This window comes from Lepisosteus oculatus, chromosome 14 (assembly GCF_040954835.1).
Source record: "Lepisosteus oculatus isolate fLepOcu1 chromosome 14, fLepOcu1.hap2, whole genome shotgun sequence".
NCBI classification, from domain to species: Eukaryota; Metazoa; Chordata; class Actinopteri; order Semionotiformes; family Lepisosteidae; genus Lepisosteus; species Lepisosteus oculatus.
In genome coordinates, this window is record NC_090709.1 from 45,392,481 (window position 1) to 45,415,278 (window position 22,798).

The window sequence follows — 22,798 nt, forward strand, 5'->3', positions numbered from 1 at the left end:
TACACAAGATTAAAATGAACAAATGATTTTTAGATAAAAAGTTACATATAAAATTATTTTTACTAATGCTGACCTCTCCGAGATCGGTATTTTAGCAATTTATAATAAATAAAACTACTTTTTTATATCCAGGTGTGTGTGTCTCTGTTTGGCTCCTAGTATCCATGAAGTCCTCTGGGAAGGTCCTGTCACAGTTTCTGAATGTTCAGGTACAGTCCAGCTGTCGGCTCAGAGTGACCTCAGGCTCCAGGGAGAAGGGCAGGTCAGGCTGTCAGGGGGAGATCACGCTGAGTAAATACCCTGCTGGTAGTGACTCTCCAGCCCAGGACCAGTCTGGGTTCCTGCCAGCTCAGGCTGGGAAGTGGAGACGCTGGTCAGATCTTCACATCTCCACTTGTACCTGTCTCGGCTCCTACTGGGCGAAGACACTGACTCCAGGCCTCAGCTCTGATCCTTCACCTCTCTGTGATCATTACAGTCAGTGTTCGAGTAAAGAAGTCCTGTTAAGCAATTGTTTTGTTGACTTAACATCTACACTCTCTTACTGTGTGTAAAGATACTGATCTGTAGCCTCACAGATGTGGTCTTTAAAATGTCCTGAAAGATCCTGCCATGTTTTTATTTCTAAATTCTCTCAGAGTAGAAATTTCTGTTCCAGCCCACTAGAGGGCGGCATAATCCTAAAGTCAAGCGGGGGTCTCCTGTCTCCTGGTCCTGAATGGGGAGCTGTATCGAACTCGGTTGTTCCTTGTCATGATCCAGGACACACACACACACACACACACACACTTCCTGTCCTGTCAGGCCTCGGGCTGGGACGTTCTGTCTGGACCTCCGAGAACGAGCTCCACCCTCCCTGCCCCTGCGGCCCAGCGACCTGCTCAGGGCTGAGGCCAGTGCTGTGTCGCTGTCTTACTCTACTTCCTGTTGGCCCACACACACCTACGCCAGCGCAGCCCCCCTGCCCCTTCCTGCCAGCCTACACAGACTCTCTGTCCCCTCTGCGGGCCGAGCCCCCCCGTCTCCCCCCTGCCTCTTCGCCCTGCGTTTCCAGAACTCGCTCAGAGCCTCCAGCCTGATTCGCGCCCAGCAGGACGAATCGCGGCTCTTTCATCGCAGACCCCCAGCCGAGGAGCCCCCCGGTGTCTCTGGTGTCGGCTGTGTCCACTGCGCGCGGTCACAGCGGCGTGGGGCCTCTCTCCGCCCGCGCTCTCCCTCGGCCTGGTTTCCCGAGGGGGAGGAGAGGGCCGGGCTGGCGTTTCTGCGGGGAACAAGGTGGGCACACGCAGCTGGGCACGGCCTGTGTTTATTTCGGCTCACACGCGTGGCTCGTACATGCTGTCTCCAGTCGAAACAAACACAGGACTGAGGCACACGGAGGACAGAGGGAGCTCTGGGCCTGCGGTCCGCGGAGCCGATCCCTGTGGCTTCGGGTCGGGTGGGATACTGGAGCACGAGGAGCGCTCTCTCTTCGTTTCCGGCCGGACTGCAGCCCCGAGGAGGGACTAGACGGGCCTCGTCCTGCGGACGTCTCTGTTCCTGGGGGCGGCCGGGGGAACGGTTTCCTCGACGTTTTCGTACTGCGTCTGATCGCCTGTCGCCGCCTGCAGGGGGGCGAGACCACAGGGAAACCAGGAGTGAGAGGCCAGATCAGCTCAGCCCCTCTGCAGCCTGTCCTGAGCTCCCCCTGCTGGTGTCATGTTCACACACCCTGGACAGGACAGCAGTCCATCACAGGACACACACACTCACACACCCTGGACAGGACACCAGTCCATCACAGGACACACACACACTCACACACACACCCTGGACAGGACACCAGTCCATCACAGGACACACACACACACTCACACACCCTGGACAGGACAGCAGTCCATCACAGGACACACACACACACACACTCACAAACCCTGGACAGGACGGCAGTCCATCACAGGACACACACACACACTCACAAACCCTGGACAGGACAGCAGTCCATCACAGGACACACACACACACACTCACACACCCTGGACAGGACAGCAGTCCATCACAGGACACACACACACTCACACACCCTGGACAGGACAGCAGTCCATCACAGTACACACACACTCACACACCCTGGACAGGACAGCAGTCCATCACAGGACACACTCACACACTCACACACCCTGGACAGGACAGCAGTCCATCACAGGACACACACACTCACACACCCTGGACAGGACAGCAGTCCATCACAGGACACACACACACACTCACACATCCTGGACAGGACACCAGTCCATCACAGGACACACACACACACTCACACACCCTGGACGGGACACCAGTCCATCACAGGACACACTCACACACTCACACACCCTGGACAGGACACCAGTCCATTACAGGACACAGACACTCACACACCCTGGACAGGACACCAGTCCATCACAGGACACACAGACACACACCCTGGACAGGACACCAGTCCATCACAGGACACACACACACTCACACACCCTGGACAGGACACCAGTCCATCACAGGGCACACACACACACACTAGAGCCAGTTTTCCTACCATGAGCCCTCCAGCCTGTCTCTGGACTGTGGGAGGAAACTGGAGCTCCTGGAGGACACCCACACCAACATGAAGGGAACATGCAGACTCCACACAGACAGCACCCCAGGTCCATCATTGAACCCAGAGCCCCAGCACGGCTGCCATTTAGATTTTGCGATTCGTTCTGTTGCCGTCTTGTGATCTAGAAAGTGTAACGTCTGAATTACCAGAATGCTGGGCTGACGTCTTGCCCTCGATCTCTTCCGACAGGCGACACACAGCTCCGGAGCTGTAGGGAGACGTTGCAGCAGGAGGTTAGGAAGACCAGGACACAGCAGCTGGCAGAGCGAACACCAGCTCTCACAGGTAGGATCCCTGTTCCTGGTGCGAGAGGTCCCGTCGTGATTCACAGTGCACGGAGCTGGACACGGTCCTGTCCAGCAGGGCCGAGCGGCCATACCGTCTCTCGCGAACAGGCAGTAGGCGCAGCAAGAGGACACCAGGGCGCTCAGAGGCAGAGCCGACAGCAGGACGAGCAGGCAGGACAGCTGGAGGTGAACGGGTGGGGAACGCTCCGGGCCTCCTCCTGCCACAGACAAGGAAACAGCCCTCAGGGGACCGGGACCGTGTCTGGGTCACCTCACCGAGCCCCAGACTGGGAACCTCTCTAATGAAACCCCATTGTGCCAGAGTATTGGCTTCAACCACAGGGCTGGGCAGCTTGTTCCCCACCCCCACCCCCCTCTGTGTACAGAAGAGCCCCCTGTCCTGACTGGAGGAGCTCACCCAGCTGTGTCTGGAGAGAAGCCAGGGTATCGGCTTCAACCACACTGCTGGGCAGCTTGTTCCCCACCCCCACCCCCCTCTGTGTACAGAAGAGCCCCCTGTCCTGACTGGAGGAGCTCACCCAGCTGTGTCTGGAGAGGAGCCAGGGTATCGGCTTCAACCACAGGGCTGGGCAGCCTGTTCCCCACCCCCGCCCCCCTCTGTGTACAGAAGAGCCTCCAGTTCTCAGTTTTAAATGTCCTTCTATGTATCTCACGCTGACAGGAGCCCAGGACACCGCACGGTAAAGAAAAGGTGGGGTTGGTCGTTGAAATTAGGGGGGAACTGTAAATCTACTGCATAAACCCGACCTCAGCACAACGTGCTGCTCTCCCGGAGGGCTGACGGCAGATGAACGATTGTATTCTTGCCCGCAAAACGGATCAGAGAGCTGAGGACAGAGCGATCCGCGCTGAGGGGCGGTGGCTGGGGCTCACCGGGGAAGACGAGCTCCGTCCCGTTTCCGAAGCTCAGCCGCCCGCCGGCTCTGTCGGCGCAGTAGTACAGCGCCCGGTCGGACTCCGTCAGGTTGGCGAGCGTCAGGCTGACGGAGAGGGTCGAGGGTTCGAGGACGAGGGAGAGGCGAGACCGGTACCCCTCTTCCACCTCCTTGTTGACCTGGGAGCCGCTGACCTGGGCGACGGCGGCGATGAGCGGCATCTCCAGGGGCCGCTGTATCATCCACAGCGTCTCCTTCAGGTGCCTGATGCCGCAGGGCAGGGTGACCGTGTCTCCGGCTCGGACCCGCAGCTCCACGACCGCGGCCGGTTCGGCCCCGAGCCCCCGCGTCATGCAGACATCTGAGACAGGAAACTCGCGTCAGTCCTTTTCAGACACCGGCAGGACGGGGCTGGCGGGCTGATTTCAGATCCGGCCGGGTACACTGCTCGCTAACAGGACAGTTACAGGGGACCGAAGCTCATCGGTGCGGTTTATTTCAGACTGCTGGCCTTATGAAGTACCGGTTCGGACTGGCACCCAGAACTAAGAGGGAAACACGTTTCACGCCCCGTTGCTGTTTCAGGAGCGAGGATGCCCCGCTTATCAAGAAGAGAACAGAAAAAAAACACGATGTTGCTCATCCGAGTCGCTTCCGCCGCACAGCGAATCCAAAGCAGCGCCCTCGGCCCCAGCGCGGCCCGCCAAGCGGCTTGAGCGCCGCACGTACTGGGCGTTTTGGCGCTCAACGTCGGTCCGGTCCGGTCCGGCCGTGCATGAGCCCCGAAGAGGCGCATTTGACGGGGACGCTCGCCTACTCACGGGTGAGGAAGACCAGCGCGATTCTCGCCGCCGCCGGCGCGTCCATCTCCTCCCGGTCCAGGGGCAGTTAGTCCAGGGCGGTGGCTGGGCTTCAGACCACCAGAGACGACGACGTCTCGTTTCCTCTGGCTGGCCGTCCCCCTCCCCCCCAATAAAAGGGCGTTTTTTTCCACCGTTGGCGGGTCGCGCAGTTGAGTCCGGACACCGGCCTTCGACGGGACAGAGCTGTTGCAACCAGGGAGCTGCGCCGTCCGGACCCCCGAACTGCTCCGACGCCCTTTGGTGGTGGTGGGGGTCGTGCATTCGCAGAAAAGCTCAGTAAAACCAGATCTCAGCGGCTCAAACGGGGCTGGAGTACGCAGCGTGCGGGAGCTCTTGGGGTGTATCTTCACACAAGTCAGACCTGATCTCCCCCCCCACCGGAACTTCAGCGAGCTGAGTTCAAAACCACAGCAAGGACTTCACACAGGTGGAGCGGGGGCGGGCTGCTGGCCTGTCTCTCTGGTCACAGGAAGTCACACACACAGATACATCCTTACACAGGCTGGGGACATCACACACACACACACACAACGCGATGCATGACAAGGAACTGGCGCGTTTCTGTGACTGTAGGTGAATTTGTGAGATCTGATTGGGATAAAGGACATGTTTGTATCATTAATCTGTTCATTGTTGTGGCTAAATATTTTATCCACAAACGTGAATGGTCTATCACTGCTCCCTCTGTGAAAGTTGAATTTCTTTTTTATTTACATTCTGTAAGAAACGTACAGAATCCAAAGGCGAGGCATACAATGGAAATATAAAAATACAGAGACGCTCTTTTTCTTTATAAGATCACCGTGCGGAAACGTGTTTGAAGCGTTCAGGCTCAGCCGGCACAGGAAAGACCGGGTCGTTTCCGCTCTCGGACACGCGTGGGGCGGGACGCGTGCGAACCAGTGTGGAGACCTCGAGTCTGCTTGTTCCTCGTCGCCGCTAGGTGTGTGTGTGTGACTTTTAAAAGCTGAGCGCTTCGCGGTCCACAAGCTGACAAGCTGTGAGAGATCACCTGTTTCAGATCAGCAGCGGGGTGCAGTAGGAGATGACGACAAGGAATCTGGTACGGTAATCCTTGCAGATCGCGCAGTTACTGTATAAACTAATGCAGATTCCGTCTCGTCCATCTCCGTCACACCGCCCTCGAGTGGTCAGGAACTGAAATAATTATAATTAAAATAATCCTCACACGACATAGCGCTTTTCTGGACACTCCACTCAAAGCGCTTTACAGGTAACGGGGACTCCCCCCCCAATGTGCAGCCCCACCTGGGCGATCACTACTCGGAGAGTATGTAGAAATAAAAACAAAACGGCAGGATCTCTCAGGACATTTTAAAGACCACATCTGCGAGGCTACAGATCAGCATCTTTACACACAGTAAGAGCCGAGACAGAAGGGAGTGTAGATGTTAAGTCAACAAAACAATCGCTTAACAGGACTTCTTTACTCGAACACTGACTGTAATGATCACTGAGAGAGGCGAAGGATCAGAGGCCTGGAGTCAGTGTCTTCGCCCAGTAGGAGCCGAGACAGGTCCAAGTGTAGATGATGTGAAGATCTGACCAGCGTCTCCACTTCCCAGCCTGAGCTGGCAGGAACCCAGACTGGTCCTGGGCTGGAGAGTCACTACCAGCAGGGTATTTACTCAGCGTGATCTCCCCCTGACAGCCTGACCTGCCCTTCTCCCTGGAGCCTGAGGTCACTCTGAGCCGACAGCTGGACTGTACCTGAACATTCAGAAACTGGGACAGGACCTTCCCAGAGGACTTCATGGCTACTAGGAGCCAATCAGAGCAAACAGAGACGTACACACACCTGGATATAAAAAAGTAGCTTTATTTATTATAAATTGCTAAAATACTGATCTCAGAGCATTAGTAAAAACAATACAATTGTATATGTAATTTTTATATAAAAATCATATATTTACATAAGATTAAAATGAACAAATAAACAATATAAATATACAAGAAATATATATTAGTGTAAATACTATTTTAATTTCAAATGTCTTTAAAATAAAATTAAAGCAAACGAGTGATTTTTATAAGTTTCATTTTTTAAAACATGTGGATTACAAAGTTAAATTAGAAACTACTCAGTGCAGCCCTAAGTCCTGCCCCTACTGCAGTGTAACTTTCAAGTTTGGCAGCAGCACATGAAGGTGTCCTGAGGGCAGGTTTTTGTCTAGATGCATCTTTACAGATCCAGTGCTGAGGGGCTCTGTCAGCAGGGCTGGGCCCAGTGGAACCAGCAGAGGGAAGGTCCCAGTCAGTACCCAGGAGCTGCCACTAGGGGGAGGCAGAGTGTCAGGGCTGAAGATCAGGCTGGTGGAGGTGGGGAAGAGCTCTGTGGGTCCAGGGGGTCTCTCTCTGATCAGTCTGTATCCCCAGTACAGCAGGAGAGCTGGGAGTCCCTTCACCTTGACAAGAGGAGTGATCTCCCCACTGTGACGTCCTGGGCTTGGCGGTGTCTCTCTCTGTCACTATCAGACAGCAGAGCCTCTTCCAGACTCGACTGGTCTTCAGGGTCAGCTGGGGTCGACCCTCCACTGAGCTCCACTGAGCTCCTGGACTGTCGATTCTTCTTCACCTGCAGGAGGCAGCTCAGATGGATACCCTGAGTGTGTCCTCTGCTCTGGGTCTTTCACACTAAGTGCCAGAAGAGATTCCTGCAGTAACACTGGGAGAACTGGATCCACTGGGAACTGGAGCAGATTGGGGATTCACCACTGGGACAACAGCTCCTCCTTTTCCATCATCTTCCAGGGACACAGCACCACAGAGCCTTTCAGATTCCTTGAGGGTGACATTTCCTTCTCTGTTATTAACAATCTTGCTTAGCTTCTTTTTCATCTTCCACCAACTCATGTTTCTCTCCTCTCTCATCGTCCACCGTTTCTGACACACAACAGCACCCATCAGCACAGCCACTATCGCAGTGATGACTGCAACACTTACAGGCCATGACACCCTCCTCATCTCTGAAAACACAAGAACAGAGACAGTCACACAGAGAGCAAACCCACAACAGCAAGAAGGAAAAGAAAAACTATCCAGCAGCCGCTGTGTGAGAGTGTTCTTGCTGCCCAGTTTCACATCCCAGCTCAGAGCCCGAGAAACACCAGGAGAGGAGCTGGAAAACTGCCGTCTCTGAACCACCAGCTGACACACTGGACCTGTGTGATCGGCTTCAAACCACAGGAGAAAATCAGCACTGAAACAGCTCAAGTATTGTTTCTTCATAAGCAGGTAAGTTCAGGTGGAGATCAGTTTAACTCAGTTTGTCCTGTAATGAAGACTCACCTCCCACAGTGACAGTGATGATCGCAGTGCTGATGGTGTTTCCCTGAAGGTCCCTCACTGTGTAGCTCCCCTGATCAGCTGGTGTGAGGGAGCGCAGTGTCAGAGAGCCGTCCTGCACCCACACTCTCTGCTCGTACCCGGGGCCAGGGAGCCCTGTGCTGTTCAGTAAGACTCTGGGAGACTGGGCAGATCCTGCAGGATCAAACAGCACCTCCACTGGAGCAGCAGTGTGGAGAGGGAGAGTCAGACTGTCTCCAGACTGCAGGGTGAGGACTTCTGATCGAGCTGAAATTCAAGGAAAGGAGCAGAGTGAAAGAATGATGCAGACAGCAATTCATCAGCTGTAAAGACTGCACTCACTCAGAGGAGACAGTATTGATCACATTTAAGTCTTGAGATTGAAGATAGTTTCAGAACAGCAGCACTTGTTTAGAGTTTTAAGTTCAAATATATTCAAGTACCGTAATGAAAAATCCTTCAATGTCAGGTAATCAATACCTAATCCAATACCTCCTATTGACCCCACACATCAGGGACTGACACTGGTGAAAGAGTCACACTGGAGCCCCACTCTCACCTCCCACAGTGACGTGGACAGTGCTGATGGGGGTCCCCTGGGAGTCCTGCACTGTGTAAGTGCCCCCGTCTTCAGCTCTCACACTGGAGATCTTCAGCACCTGGTCTTGAACCTTCAGCCTGCTGGAGTCTGGGGTCACAGTGCTGTCGAGCACAGAGCACAGCCTGCGAGACTCTCCTCCCTCAGGCCTGAACCACAGCTCTACAGCCTGCTGTGTGCGCAGAGGGACACTGAGGGGGTCTCCACAGGAGAGACCGATGTTGTCCTCGTGTCCTACAGGAAGACGTGACAAGTGAGCGGTCAGCAACACCGGGCAAGTCACATGGTCATATCCAAGAATTCCCTGTCTGGTCTGAAGAGTGTATTCAGTCATATACCCCAACATCGTCTGAGTTGAGCCCTGGCTAAAATTCACCAGGGGTCCTGATCTGGGGTTTGGGATGAAGGAGAAGGAAGAAAAATGATAAACAGAAGATGCTGGTGCACCCTGGAGAACTGAGAGAGAAAACAGCTGTAGGTCAGGTTAGTCGACACGAGTCAGGAATCACTACACTGTAAACACCCGCTTCCCTCAAACTGCTCGGATCACAAGAGAGAGAAAGGAGATTACCTAGAACTGTGAGCTTCACATCTCCCAGAAATTTCCTGTCGCTGTTGTCATCCACAAATCGACACTCGTAGATATCTTGATCTGAGAACGTCACGTTATGAAGGATCAGAGAGAAATCTCCATCTTTGATCCTCTCTCTGGACAGCTCAGCTCTGTTCTCGAACCCTGGGTAAGTGTGTATATGTCCTCTGTTGAACTCCAGCACACGGCGGTCAGCTGTCTCCCACTGGATAATCTTTCTCTCCTCGGGAATATGTCTGTAGAAGCTCCCATCACAGGGCAGAGCGACAGTGTCCCCATACAGCCCAGACACAGGGAGGAGAGCAGAGCACACTGGGAGACAGAGGACAGAGACAGAGAGACACTTCAGCTCCCTTAAAACACACAACAGCGAGACACAGCTCTCTGGAGGTGACTGTACCTGCTTGTGGACAGCATTTCTTCACAGGCGAGCGAACGACAACTCTGATCTCTTATCTTGAGAGCAAAACACATCAGGACAACACCCAGGACCGTCATGATGAGGGACCTGCAATAAGGAAACGAGTGAGAGACTTAAATAAAAGCTACAATGAACAACGGTATCCTACAAGGTTTAATAAACCAATTAAGCGATAAAGCATTCTGTTAACTGATGAAACACCAGATATATTTACAAGGAGTACAGTGAATTGCAGGCACAGATGCTGTGAGACACAGCTCTCTGGATGTGACTAACTGCTCGATAAGTGAATGAGCACTCTGATGTCTTAACTTCACAAGAAACCACAGTCAGGACAACGACCAGGAATGACGAGGGACCTGCAATATGAATATGAGTCAGGGAAGGAAAGCTACAATAGAAAACAATGCCCCAGGTGGTTTAACAACTCACTTAAGAGCTTAATAAATGAAAAAACATTCACCTTGAAAGTCAAGTCCGATCCTTACCTGGAAAGCAAACCAGAGTCAGGACACTCCTCAGGACCTTCATTATGAGGGATCTGTGATAATGACAGGAGTGAGAGTTAAATCAGATCTCATAAAAAACAGCAGAAAATGATGGAAAGACACCAGGATCCAGCTACAAGGAGCGCAGCAATTCGCAGGCACAGATGGAAAGGGATGTTGATGTGAGAGATTTAAAGCAATATTGAAACAGAGGCTGAAATAGAAAAACAAAATTTCTCTCAGTACTGGAGCAGCAACTGACGGATGAGCTGGCTGAAGCTTTCAGTTTCATGTTACTTTTTCTTTCCAGCACATCCTCCACACTGAGTTAATACGATCGAGCAGAAATAGCAAAACCGCTTCACAAGATGAGGGAAAACACCAGAGCGTAGAGTGAAAGGCGACATAACATCACTTCGGAAACGGAAAACAATGTTTGTTAAAAGACACTGTTCGTAATAAAAACTGGACATTGTTTATCCAGTTCAAGAGATTTATACAAAAGAAACATTTTACCTTTAATTCCTCCGAAAAAACATCCTTCGTGAAAATTCAAGAACGTCTCTTATGCACAAGATCCGATCGCCCGAAAAAAAGGAAAAAAAATGAAGACATTTGACTGTCAATGTCCAGAAACAGAAACAATATATGAAGTATCTTAAATGTTCAATACAAAACGGTTTCTGCTACTATTTAGGCATATAATTAGATCCCACAACCGAAACTAAAAGTAATTTGAAAACGAGTTTGACGAAAGGTTTTTTCTCTTGTCTTCTGAGGCAGGTAACAGAAAGACGTTCTGTTATGTAGTTAGACGACATACAGTATGTCCATCTCCTTCACAACTCGACCACTGTCGAGCTCAACCTGGGGGTTTGATTTCGTACAAAAAATGGTGGCTAACAGACCTTCTCTTCCTGAAATCCCTGAAAAACCCTTCAGCGGATGTTATGTCCATGTTACGCAGTACAATATTCTCGAAGCTTCCCTGCCCCCCTCAATGCAAGGTGTTTATCTTTGCCGGACACCGGTTGGAAGAAGCTTATTTTTGCCAGAGGACAACATTTCTACCACTGAAAAACTCTTGTGTGAGGGGTGTGGCTGGGGTCAAGCAGCCTCAAACCCGCTCTGTGTTGTGGGCTCCCCACCCAGCACTACGGATTTACCATAATGACGATGCTCTCACCGCAGTACAATGACTGGACAGTCTGATTTTTCAGCTTTAAGAAGGAGGGAAAACCTCAAGCACACAGTCAGGGGCCGCTCTGGAGCACAAATCGTCTCTTTGTAGGCAATGTGTTGGCGTTGGCCCAGCTGAGGAATAATTTAACATCGGCAGGGGAAATCCTTCCATTGTCACGTTTTGAGATCAGGATTTGCAATCAGAGTTTTAGATCCGAGATCACACTGGCTCGTGGTAGTGCTGCAGCATGGAAAGAGCACCAGAAGTCTCATTATATTCAGAAGCTTGATGAACAAATGATAAGCTCGTTGTCTTAGAAAACATGTGGTGCTAGTGTAGGGCTGTTGCCAGTTCTCACCAGACTGGAGTCTTTCCTGTATCTTGGATGTGAACGAGCATGAACTCGCTCGTCAGCTGAACTGTAGATCTTCTCAGTGCACAGTTTGCAGTGAATATGCTTATAGACCATGTGACACTCGCACAGGTCTGTGGATGTTTCATCAGACCACGTCTTTATGTAACTTTGCATAAAAACAATTGTGCATTAATTAGTAGGTATATTTTATTAGTAGGTGGATAAGTGATAAAAGCTCAAAATCATATTCTCAGTCGTTAAAATGCATCGTTTAGCAGAAGAGTTGTACATGATAACAAGACGTTATTATTCGCTTAAGGCCGTCTTGATGCATTACACACAAACGCCCACTAGAGGGAAGTGTTTAACATAGAACAATCATTAACTTCTCTATTAACAACCACTGTACGTCCTAAAATGTGTAAATTGATCGGTTTAAGCAATTGTCCAGATGGAAAGATAAACCGTTCACAAACTTTACTAGTTTAAACAGTTAAGACAGGAGCAGTACGTAGAGAATTGCTAAAGTATTACCCATTTACATAAGGAGCGACAAAACCATCCCAAATAATTCTAGACCATTGTGTTTGTCTTCTATTTATTTCAGTCTGAAGGGAGTGTCCTACACTGACAGGCTGGAGGAACTGAGTCTCTTTAGTCTGAAGGGAGTGTCCCACACTGACAGGCTGGAGGAACTGAGTCTCTTTAGTCTGAAGGAAGTGTCCCACACTGAAAGGCCGGAGGAACTGAGTCTTCAGTCTGAAGAGAGTGTCCCACACTGACAGGCCGGAGGAACTGAGTCTCTTCAGTCTGAAGAGAGTGTCCCACACTGACAGGCCAGAGGAACTGAGTCTCTTCAGTCTTAAGGGATGTCCCACACTGACAGGCTGAGGGAACTGAGTCTTTAGTCCTGAACAGAGAAGACTATTAGGTGACCTGATAAGTTTCAAAGGCATTAATGACAAAGTCAACCCAGAGGAAATAGGTGGAACAGAAGCGCATTTAAAACAGAGAACGTGAGGTACTTCTGTACACAGAGGGTGGTGGGGGTGGGGAACAAGCTGCCCAGCCCTGTGGTTGAAGCCGATACCCTGGCTTCTCTCCAGACACAGCTGGGTGAGCTCCTGGGATCAATTAACGACCAGATGGCCCGAATGACCTCCTCTCATTTATAAACTTTCTTATGTTATTGTGTATAATTACTGCTTCATATACCGGTAAACAGTCTGTATGGACTCCTCATAATTGCGATCTACACAGAAAACGCCCTTCTCTATGTCAAGATCACGACGACAGTGACACCTTCGTCAGTGTACTGTAGGTCGACTATCAGAGGAACTGCAATAGTTAATTCGTTGTTAGACGTGTAATAGTTGGGCCTCCGACCAATGAGAATCCGGGTAAAGTACAAAATAGGCTGAGAACTAGCAGGTCTTCTTTACAACAGCAGCGCAGAGGATGACATGGACGCAGCGCGCACCCTGCCCCTCTTCCTCTGTGAGTGACATGCTGGTGTTACCGGCTGAATCGCCAATATGTGGGAATTCTTTGACTTCGATAAAAACTAAACGCTCGGCGGACTTCGTACTGATCATGCTTATTGATAAATACAATTATTTAGAACTGGGGCACTTCTCAGTTAAGCGCGTTCTCCGAATATCAGATCGATTGCTGATATATTTATATCAATTACGCAAGTTAATAACATACTGTAGGTCCAATAGCCTCAGTTTGCAGTATGTAGTGTCTTTTTACATGATAGTTTTTAGTTTGATTGATGCCGCCTGTGCCTGTTGCTCACGATGATCTTTATTATTTTTGAAAACTTGAGGTTGAAATCAATCATTTCTGTCTCTTCTTCTGTGGGGTTTTTCCGAATGAACGGTGTTGCACCCGCCAGCAGAAAGCGATTGAAATGAGCGACATTAGCGCGTCTTCCTTACGAAGTGGTCTCGCCAGTGTGATTACAGTTTTATTATCTGTGTCTTGCAGAAGACAACAGATTTAAAAAAACATAGAAGGGCAAAGGCTGGTTGTAGCCGATCAAGGCCAATTCGTTCCGAGATTCTGAAAGGACTGACGCGAGTTTCCTGTCTCAGATGTCTGCATGACGCGGGGCTCGGGGCCGAACCGGCCGCGCTCGTGGAGCTGCGGGTCCGAGCCGGAGACACGGTCACCCTGCCCTGTGGCATCAGCCACCGGACCGAGACGCTGTGGATGATACAGCGGCCCCTGGAGGTGCCGCTCATCGCCGCCGTCGCCCAGATCAGCGGCTCCCAGATCATCAAGGAGGTGGAAGAGGGGTACCGGTCTCGCCTCTCCCTCGTCCTCGAACCCTCGACCCTCTCCGTCAGCCTGACGCTCGCCAACCTGACGGAGTCCGACCGGGCGCTGTACTACTGCGCCGAGAGAGTCGGCGGGCGGCTGAGCTTCGGAAGTGGGACGGAGCTCGTCTTCCCCAGTGAGCCCCAGCCGCCGCCCGACACCCCGATAACCCCTCACACACACTAACACGCGAGCAGTTCCAGTCTGTGCACCCGCTCCCCTACACAGCACAGACACTCTGGGGTCCCACTCCTTCACTGTTCAACACTGCAGTCTTGTTCGGTACCGGTTCCGGTGTTGCCATGTTTGTACACGACCCTGCCTCCCCGTGTCTCTCGGTGCCTCATCGTTTCCCTATATAATTAACTGCGGACACAGGTAAAAATTTGCCAAATGTTTCTGTTCCAAGCAATACGATCGTTTGCATTTCCTTTTTGAGAAACTCATTTCCTATATCACAGAAAATGAACATTGTCTGAGCTGTTACTTCAGAAAGCCTGTCCAGCAGCAGTGAAGATGTTGTGAATTAGCCTCTCACCTGCTCTTTGTCTTGTAGAAAACTCCTCCTTGGAAGAACCTGACCAGACAGTGGTCTGTCCCAGTAAGTGATTCTTCACGTCTGAGCTGTTACTTCAGAAAGGCTCTCCAGCGGCAGTGAAGATGTTGTGAATTAGCCTCTCACCTGCTCTGTGTCCTTTAGAAAACTCCTCCTTGGAGGAACCTGACCGGACAGTGGTCAGTCCCTGTCCCTGCCTGACATGCTGGACTCTTCTGCCCTCTGTGAGTGTGGTCTGTGCCATCGTGTCCTCTGTCTGCGTTTTCTCCTGCGTTTCCCTTAGAAGAGGTAGGACTGTCCACACAGCTGTGTTTTATTATGAAAAGTGAAATACAATTTGCACAAAAGCCGCTGTTAGTTAGGAAAACATCAACAGACACTTAAATGCGTGAAAGGCAGATGGAAATACTCCAAATCTTTCATTGTGTTATTGTTTCAAAAATGTTTTAACTATTATAGTGTATAATTCTACTAGACTAGCTTGTCTTGTGTGGCTGTGAAATTAACTGGAAGATAGAACTTTTGTTTTTCAGTGTCTCAAGTGTATCGGTTTAATTTTAAGTTTCACGCGTTAAACTGGAATGTTTTGCTTCTGATGCTAAAATCTAAATAAACTAAATGAAAACCTGATGTGAATTATCTATGTCTGTTTGCATTGACCTTTATAGCCAGTCCTAGTAGCTTTTTCAGTCCAGAGAAACTTTCTCAGTATTCCAGTTTGTCCCAATCCCAAGAAACACTTATTGTGGAAAAAGTAGAAAACGTCAGAATTAAATATTTAAGATCAACTCCAAGGGGTTTTTAATTTGATCTGCTTGTGTCTTTTAAAAAGACAGGTGAGGAAGATTTAAATTTCTCCGTCACACTTATTTATTTTCAATCGACGCTGAAAAGTCATTTTTAAAAGCAATGTTTGCCTACTGCATCAAACTACTGAAAGTGCTGTATATTGTCTTTATATACTCAGATCCAGAGAGTTACATATTCTTCACCCTGATCTGACAGATGAACAAAACCATCTTTTACAGTGATGCTAGGAAGTGGAAAATATTTTGGGGTCACAGTGGAGTATAACTGTGTTTCCTCTTTGAAACCAGGCAGTAGAATCTCTGTGAGTCGCCCCCAGACTGGAGGACACAGCAAGAGACAGGACAGTCAGGTACCGATCCGATTTTTATTTCAGACAGGACACTGTGTCTCACATCCATCTAATAATAGTGATGATGGTGTTTGTGACGATGATTAGGGCAGAGAGTGGTTTATTTTTTGTGGGCTGTTAAGAGTATTTTTTTATGTTGACACTGATAAAAGATTAACAATCTTATCAGAGTGTGTCAGGAGGGTCACAGATGAAATTAGCAGAGTGTGTGTGTGTGTGTATGTGTGTGTGTGTGCATGTTCAGGCTCGTCCTCACCTCACTGTCTATGTGTTTGCAGGAGGAGGAGGCAGGACTGCAGTACGCTACTATAGAGATCAGCAGACAAAACACGAAGCACAAGAAGAGAGGTGGCTACAACACACAGCCCACGACATATGCTGAGATCAAGCATGGGTGACGTGTGTGACAGTAAAGTACAGAAGTACACTCACAGAGCGCTTAGCTGAGCTGAAAAACATAATCAGGTTGAGTACTGGGAATCAAAACTGATAAATGCATAACAACCCATAAAAAAGTATTTTATCAAGACTACTGGTCAAGAACTAGTTGAAGTACATTTTTCTCTTTTATCTTAATTTCCTTTATCTCCAGTTCTTTTGTTCAGCTGATTTAATGAGTAGGGACCATCCAGACAACTTCCTCTAAAATGAAATCTAGTCAAATTTGTTTGCTGAAAACTGGAAGGAGTGATCCAGCAATTTCTAAGAACATATTTCTCTGTAAGAATTACTTATGAGCTGAAGTATCTATGGATTTCACATCAGGATACTTCTGCTTGGCAGCTACCTTGTAAAGTCCTTTGAATCTACATAGATAATAAAGAGATAATGCAAGATACATGTAAAAGCTGCTCATCTATCCATCTGGTCGGTTGATAAGTGACAATTACCAGAGTTCCCTGCTACTGAACAGGTTTGCATATAGAGGTGTCATGAAAAAAAGACTTACACCACACAGAAGACAAAAGCTGGTACAAGTGTTTCATAGGCAGTCAACAAAAGAACCAAACAGCATTTGTTCTTTGTGTCTGATGCTCGTGTTCATCACTGCTAACGAGCCCTGAACTGTGAGCAGATCAAGGGCTCTGTGCAGCCTGTGTGCAACCCGACCGCAGGCTGAGCTCGGCTCCGGACCAGAGCTTCAGAGCGGTGTTCAGCACGACGACCGCAGATGTTTCCATGAGCTCAACTGCTCTCTATACAGTATTTACTCTCTCAGGCCTGTGATAGTCACACTGGGCTCGGGAGGACAGGGGGCCGGGGGGGAAGGTGGAGAACTTGACAACAGGTTCGCACTGACAGTTTCCTGTCTTGTTTCTGTTGCTGTGTCTCTGCTGGGCTGTGTGCTGGTTTACTCTTCAGCCTCCCTGAAATGAATCATTGCTGTTTGATCTGTTCTGTGATGTGCTTGAGTCTGAGTTGTGGTGCTCTAGCAGTGTTGTCCTGAGGCTGGTTGTGTGTAGTGTATTGTGCTGTGTTGTGGTTGAGTCTGAGTTGTGGTGCTCTAGCAGTGCTGTCCTGAGGCTGGTTGTGTGTCACTGGAGACACTGGATCATCATCGTCAGAAAAGCCCCCCCCCAAAAAAAAACATGTGAGGATGAGATAGACAAGTGTGTAAAAATTGATACCACACAGGCCTCTGTATCTGTTTCCAAGACCCTCAGACTGTTTCTCAGATATCGGACACTTTTGATTCTGTGCAGGAGAGCTGCACCTGTTAGACAAGTGGTGCCTTCCTGGACAGAGGACACAAGACAGGTCACAAATGAGAGGCAGCTATAGGGCACACACAGAAGAGAGTATTAAAGTATTGGCTACACCTACAAAACAGCGACCAACTCCTATCACCACAAAGCCCTGCTGAGCCAAGAGCTGAGCCCAAAACAGAGCCCCCTGAGCCAGCTGGTCCTGAGGCTCACTGACCTGAGCCACACCGACACTAACCAGCTTCAGGACAGCACTGCTAGAGCACCACAACTCAGAGTCAACCACATCACAGCACAATACACAACACACAACCAGCCTCAGGACAACACTGCTAGAGCACCACAACTCAGACTCAACCACATCACAGCACAATACACAACACACAACCAGCCTCAGGACAGCACTGCTAGAGCACCAGAACTCAGACTCAACCACATCACAGCACAATACACAACACACAACCAGCCTCAGGACAGCACTGCTAGAGCACCACAACTCAGACTCAACCACAACACAGCACAATACACAACACACAACCAGCTTCAGGACAACACTGCTAGAGCACCACAACTCAGACTCAAGCACATCACAGAACAGATCAAACAGCAATATCTCACACACTGGGACACACACACACACAAATAACATCAACTGATTTCCCTTGTCTCCTCTGGCTCATGTTTCTCTATTCATTCTACCAGAGATTCAGTTTCTTCAGCCCGTCAGTGTGTTTTCTGGAGCTTAAGGGAAGCATCTGGTTGTTCTTGCCTGGGCTGATGCCAGAGCAGCGATATCTTTTCTACGCAGAATGATATGCATTAGATGTATGGATAAAAAGGGGAGATGAAAAATATAGATCTGTGCAACATTTTCTTTATAACGGGGGGACCATAACTGCACGTAGTATTTCACTGTGTAAAGAAACGACTCCTAGGCCCCAGTTTTAAAGATTCTTCTCCAGAATGACCCTTGTGAGGTGGAGAGGAGCTGCAGAATTATTTGGATCACCTTTGCCGATACCCATTTAGTATAGTATACCTAAATATAAGAATAAATCTTTTCAGTAAACATCTACGTTGTTCACCTGCCTGTTAGGACTAACACCACACACACACACAGCGGTTCATCCGGACCGGGTCGGCCTGACGAGATTCAGGCCCAGAGCCGGTGGTCACTGCCTCCCCCTGCTGGCCGGACGTGGTAGCGCCGCTTCACCGCACTGAAGAAACCGAGAACGGAAGGAGAATTTCCAAGCTGTCTGGAGCGCCTGAACTCAGAAGCGTCGTGCAGCCTCTCTGCGTGCGAACAAGAGCTCACGAGATTCACCTCCTTTCAGCGTGCGGGGGGCCCCGACTGATGAATCAACCAGTTGGCCAGCGGCCACATCACCCTGCAGCTCCCCACTGGCAGCCCCACTGGAGCCCAGCAGGGGGAGCCTGGCCAGTACCTGGAGGGGAGACTCCTGGGAGAGCCGAGGCTGCTGCTGGGAGAGGTGTTAGTGGGGCCAGCAGGGGGCGCTCTCACCCTGCGGTCTGTGTGGGTCCTGATGCCCCAGTATAGTGACGGGGGACACTGGACTGTAAACAGGCGCTGTCCTTCGGATGAGACGTCAAACCGAGGTCCTGATTCTCTGTGCACATTAACAATCCCGGGGTGTCTCTGGAGAAGAGTAGGGGTGTTACCCCAGTGCCCTGGCCTAATACCCCCCCTGGTCTTTACCCATCATGGCCTCCTAATCACCCCCCTCTCTGAACTGGCTCCATCCCAGTGGATCTCCATCCACTGGATCCCAGCTCCATCATCCAGGTGGGGCTGCACACTGGTGGTGGAGGGGATCCCCATTACCTGTATTAGTGTAAGACATTATCATTATTATCCCTCTGCTCTCCTCCCCACTGAGAGCTGCTGTGTGGGGGGAGAGGAGTGGAGCATCATCCAGGTGGGGTACACACTGGGGGGGTGGGGGGTGGAGGGGAACCCCATTACTGTAAAGCGCTTTGAGTGGAGTGTCCAGAAAAGCGCTCTAGAAGTGTAAGACATTATCATTATTGTATATCGCCGTCGCTAGTCTCCTCCTACGACATAGTGATATTAAAAACAGAACAACAGCGCCACCTGCTGGATTCCTAGTGTACTGCTACACCCGAACCGCCGAATAGGTCTTCCCTGTGGTTCTTGAATCCAAGTCAGAGCACAGGCGTCGCACATGAGCTACTGGTCCCCTGCAGCGTGACCCGTCCTGAAGCCTCTTCTGCAGTTTTCATTCCACACCTCAATATGAGGGCTCTGTCTTTTTTTTTTTAAAGGAACACATCTCACAACCAGAGGAATAAAGGGTCCTTCCATTTTTTTTCTTCAATTACAGGAAAGCGGAGAAGAGCTGAAATATTCGGAAATCCAGCTCCCATCTGGATCACGGAACGGCCACTTTCTGTTGCTTTGTGACACCTGACGGACACCCCAGTTTCCCAGTGATGATCCCCAGAACCCGCTCCGCCCAGGAGGCGAGCTGAAGCGAGTTCAGCTCAGCAGACAAGAACAGCAGACTCAGAGGACGATCTAACAATTCACGTTTTATTGTGTTTCTTTAGTGCAAGTGTAGCGCTACAGCTCAGAAAATGACTCTTGACAAGTGTAAATGTATCTTTGTATCCTGCAGCGATTCCTCCAAAGAGAAATGTTGGCCATTTTCAGAGTCTTTATAGCTTAACGGCGGGAACTGTTTTTCCTTATTCTCACCGTGGGATTAAAATGTACTTGTTCCTTTAGAAACGAAACATTCCAGTATCTATTATAAGAAAATCCAAAGACTGCAAAAAGAATCAACAACAAGAGAAACTACGACTCAACGCAAAGTGATATCGTACAAAAATGCTTACAGTCAGCAAGTAAATGAGGTAGGAGAAACAATTTTTGGCACAAGAATCTTAAATGCTAGACCATAAAATAATTATTCCTTAGAATGTCCGGACTGTTAAAAGACAAAACAAAAAGGACACTGATTATACATTCACACATAAAAACCGTTTAAGTGCATAACTGAAAAACTGAATGCCAACAGGAAATTTCTTAAAGTAACACGTTCCTTTCTGTGCTAATTCTGAGACACAGGCAGTGTCCATCAGTACTGTCCAACCCTACCTCAAACAAAACCGTCTCATTCAATTCCAAAGGGGAGTTAAAATGAATTTGCCCCCCTCCCACTTCCTCCGGAAGTGTCACTCCAGGGAAGCGTCGTTAATACTGAGAAGAGGAGGAACGTCTTTACACAGAGGGTGGTGGGAGTGTGGAACAAGCTACCAGCTTCTCTCCAGAGCTGGAGAAGACCCTCAGATCAATGCACTACCCTCTACCAAATAAGTCAGAATTATTTGGACTAAATGGCTCCTCGTTTGTAAGTAGAGATGAACAAAATCGCAAACATTAAAATCATGACATGACTGTTTCGTGGAAGAACAGACCTACTGTTCAATGAAGACATTAATAAATAATTAAAAGGTAACTGCTGTAGCTATCTATAACTGTTCTTAAATACCTTCACACTTCATTTCAAAGACATGCTATTTTAAACATTTACCAAATGTTCCATTAAATAAATACGGATATGACTTCTTGTTAAACATCTCAGGTGCTGACAAAAACAAACTAAAAAAACTTCACCGCGGTACCGGAGAGAAAATCGCTTTACCTTTTCTTTAATGGGGGTCCCGTTCAACCGCTGCGCAAGACGGGGAAGCAAGCTCAAGATTTTTTTTAATGAAAAAAAAACACTACAATTAACTAAAACCTCCCCCACTTCTTGGACGGAAAACGTGTGAAGTGATATCAAGATATCAAGCTGCGCCGCTTGTCAACACTGAGTCTGCAGACGTCCTCTTCCGGAACAGGCAACTGACCAATGAGCTTCGAGTAGCTGGTCAGGTGATGCAGGGAGCCCCCCCCAGAGGATTCTGGGGAATGTAGTCCGACATTCTAGGGAATGTAGGTTGTGCTCTCGCGATGTCCCTAGGATCTAATGTGAGAAACAAGACCACACTGAGTCAATTGGGGGTGATCTGACCAAATACATTTTGCAGGCCACTGAGCAGAAACGTATTATGTTGGGGTTGTTATTCACATCGATCTCATGGTCACCACCAGAACTCCTTGAGTGTAAACCAAAAGCAACTATTGCTGTCCCAATACATTTAAAGGGAAGGCACGGTATTTGTCGTTATACTTACACAGGTGCATAGTATAGTGAAAAGTGACAATAGACAGTAACACAATAACAAAAACAGTGTAATAACATAACAGTGTAATCCAAACTGTGCAAATACGCCAGCAGAGAAAAGTATACAAACAGGACAGAAACAGTGCAAAAGTAATTCGGGAAACAGTGCAAAAAGAGTACAATGACTAATAAATAGCACAGTTTTAAGTACAGTTTCGGTTTGCGTTCAGTTGTCATGTATGTAGTGGTGTTGGATTAGGAAGAATTGAGGAGAGATCACAGTGTGATGGGAGGGAGTGGGGGACACACAAGTCATGACTGGGGTGAGTGGGGAGTGCGGGCGCTCTCTCGTCTGTGATCTCCTACCCTGTATGTGATCTCTTTGATGTGATCCCCTATATGCAAATTAGTTTAGTGACTTTTGTCAGGAATCGGGAATCTTTTCCAGTTACAAAAAAGACGGAGCAGACGGAATCTGGATTATTTTGTGCAGTAACTGCAGTAACTGCGCGATCTGCACGGATCTCCTACTGTACCTCGTTGCTGATGTGAAACAGGTGATCTCTCACAGCCGTCAAGTTGTGGACCGCGACACACACACACACCTAGCGGCCACGAGGAACAAGCAGACTCGAGGTGTCGACACTGGTTCGCACGCGTTCCGCCCCACGCGTGTCCGAGAGCGGAAACGACCCGGTCTTTCCTGTGCCGGCTGAGCCTGAACGCTTCGAACACGTTTCCGCACGGTGATCTTATAAAGAAAAAGAGCGTCTCTGTATTTTTATATTTCCATTGTATGTCTCGCCTTTTGATTCTGTACGTTTCTAACAGAATGTTAATTAAAAAAGGAATTCAACTTTAATAGAGGGAGCAGTGATAGACCATTCACGTTTGTGGATAAAATATTTAGCCACAACAATGAACAGATTAATGATACAAACGTCCTTTATCCCAATCAGATCTCACAAATTCACCCACAGTCACAGAAACGCGCCAGGTCCTTGTCATGCATCGCGTTGTGTGTGTGTGTGATGTCCCCAGCCTGTGTAAGGATGTATCTATGTGTGTGTGTGTGATGCACAAAGACACAGTTGTGGACTTCCTGTGACCAGTGAGACAGGCCAGCAGCCCGCCCCCGCTCCACCTGGGTGAAGTGCTTGCTGTGGTTTTGAACTCAGCTCGCTGAAGTTCCGGTGGGGGTGGGGGGATCA

At 49.2% G+C, this 22,798-nt stretch overlaps 2 protein-coding genes and 1 long non-coding RNA gene across 4 annotated transcripts; 1 reads left to right on the top strand and 2 right to left on the bottom strand.

Annotated features, from left to right (window-relative positions):
* Positions 1-53: 53 nt before the first annotated feature.
* Positions 54-5,152, bottom strand: LOC138243435 (uncharacterized). Of its 2 annotated transcripts, XM_069199037.1 has the most exons (5): positions 4,622-5,150; positions 3,799-4,161; positions 2,997-3,122; positions 2,764-2,825; positions 59-1,604 (listed from the first exon to the last, which is right to left on the bottom strand). In XM_069199037.1, the coding sequence occupies exons 1-5, from the start codon at positions 4,665-4,667 to the stop codon at positions 1,506-1,508; spliced, it is 696 nt and encodes a 231-aa protein (XP_069055138.1). In that variant the 5' UTR covers positions 4,668-5,150; the 3' UTR covers positions 59-1,505. The 2 variants fall into 2 exon arrangements, with proteins under 2 accessions (XP_069055139.1, XP_069055138.1); XM_069199038.1 differs by lacking the exon at positions 2,997-3,122 and having other exon boundaries at positions 54-1,604; positions 4,622-5,152.
* A 1,356-nt stretch (positions 5,153-6,508) lies between these two features.
* Positions 6,509-11,047, bottom strand: LOC138242637 (uncharacterized). The gene is made up of 5 exons (XM_069198187.1): positions 10,998-11,047; positions 9,160-9,599; positions 8,550-8,822; positions 7,973-8,257; positions 6,509-7,650 (listed from the first exon to the last, which is right to left on the bottom strand). Exons 1-5 carry the CDS (start codon positions 11,045-11,047, stop codon positions 7,319-7,321), a joined length of 1,380 nt encoding a protein of 459 aa, XP_069054288.1. The 3' UTR covers positions 6,509-7,318.
* Positions 11,048-14,658: 3,611 nt separating this feature from the next.
* On the top strand, positions 14,659-16,489 carry LOC138243125 (uncharacterized). Its single transcript, XR_011191988.1, has 3 exons — positions 14,659-14,796; positions 15,606-15,667; positions 15,946-16,489. It is a non-coding gene; the product is annotated as an uncharacterized lncRNA (long non-coding RNA).
* Positions 16,490-22,798: the final 6,309 nt, after the last annotated feature.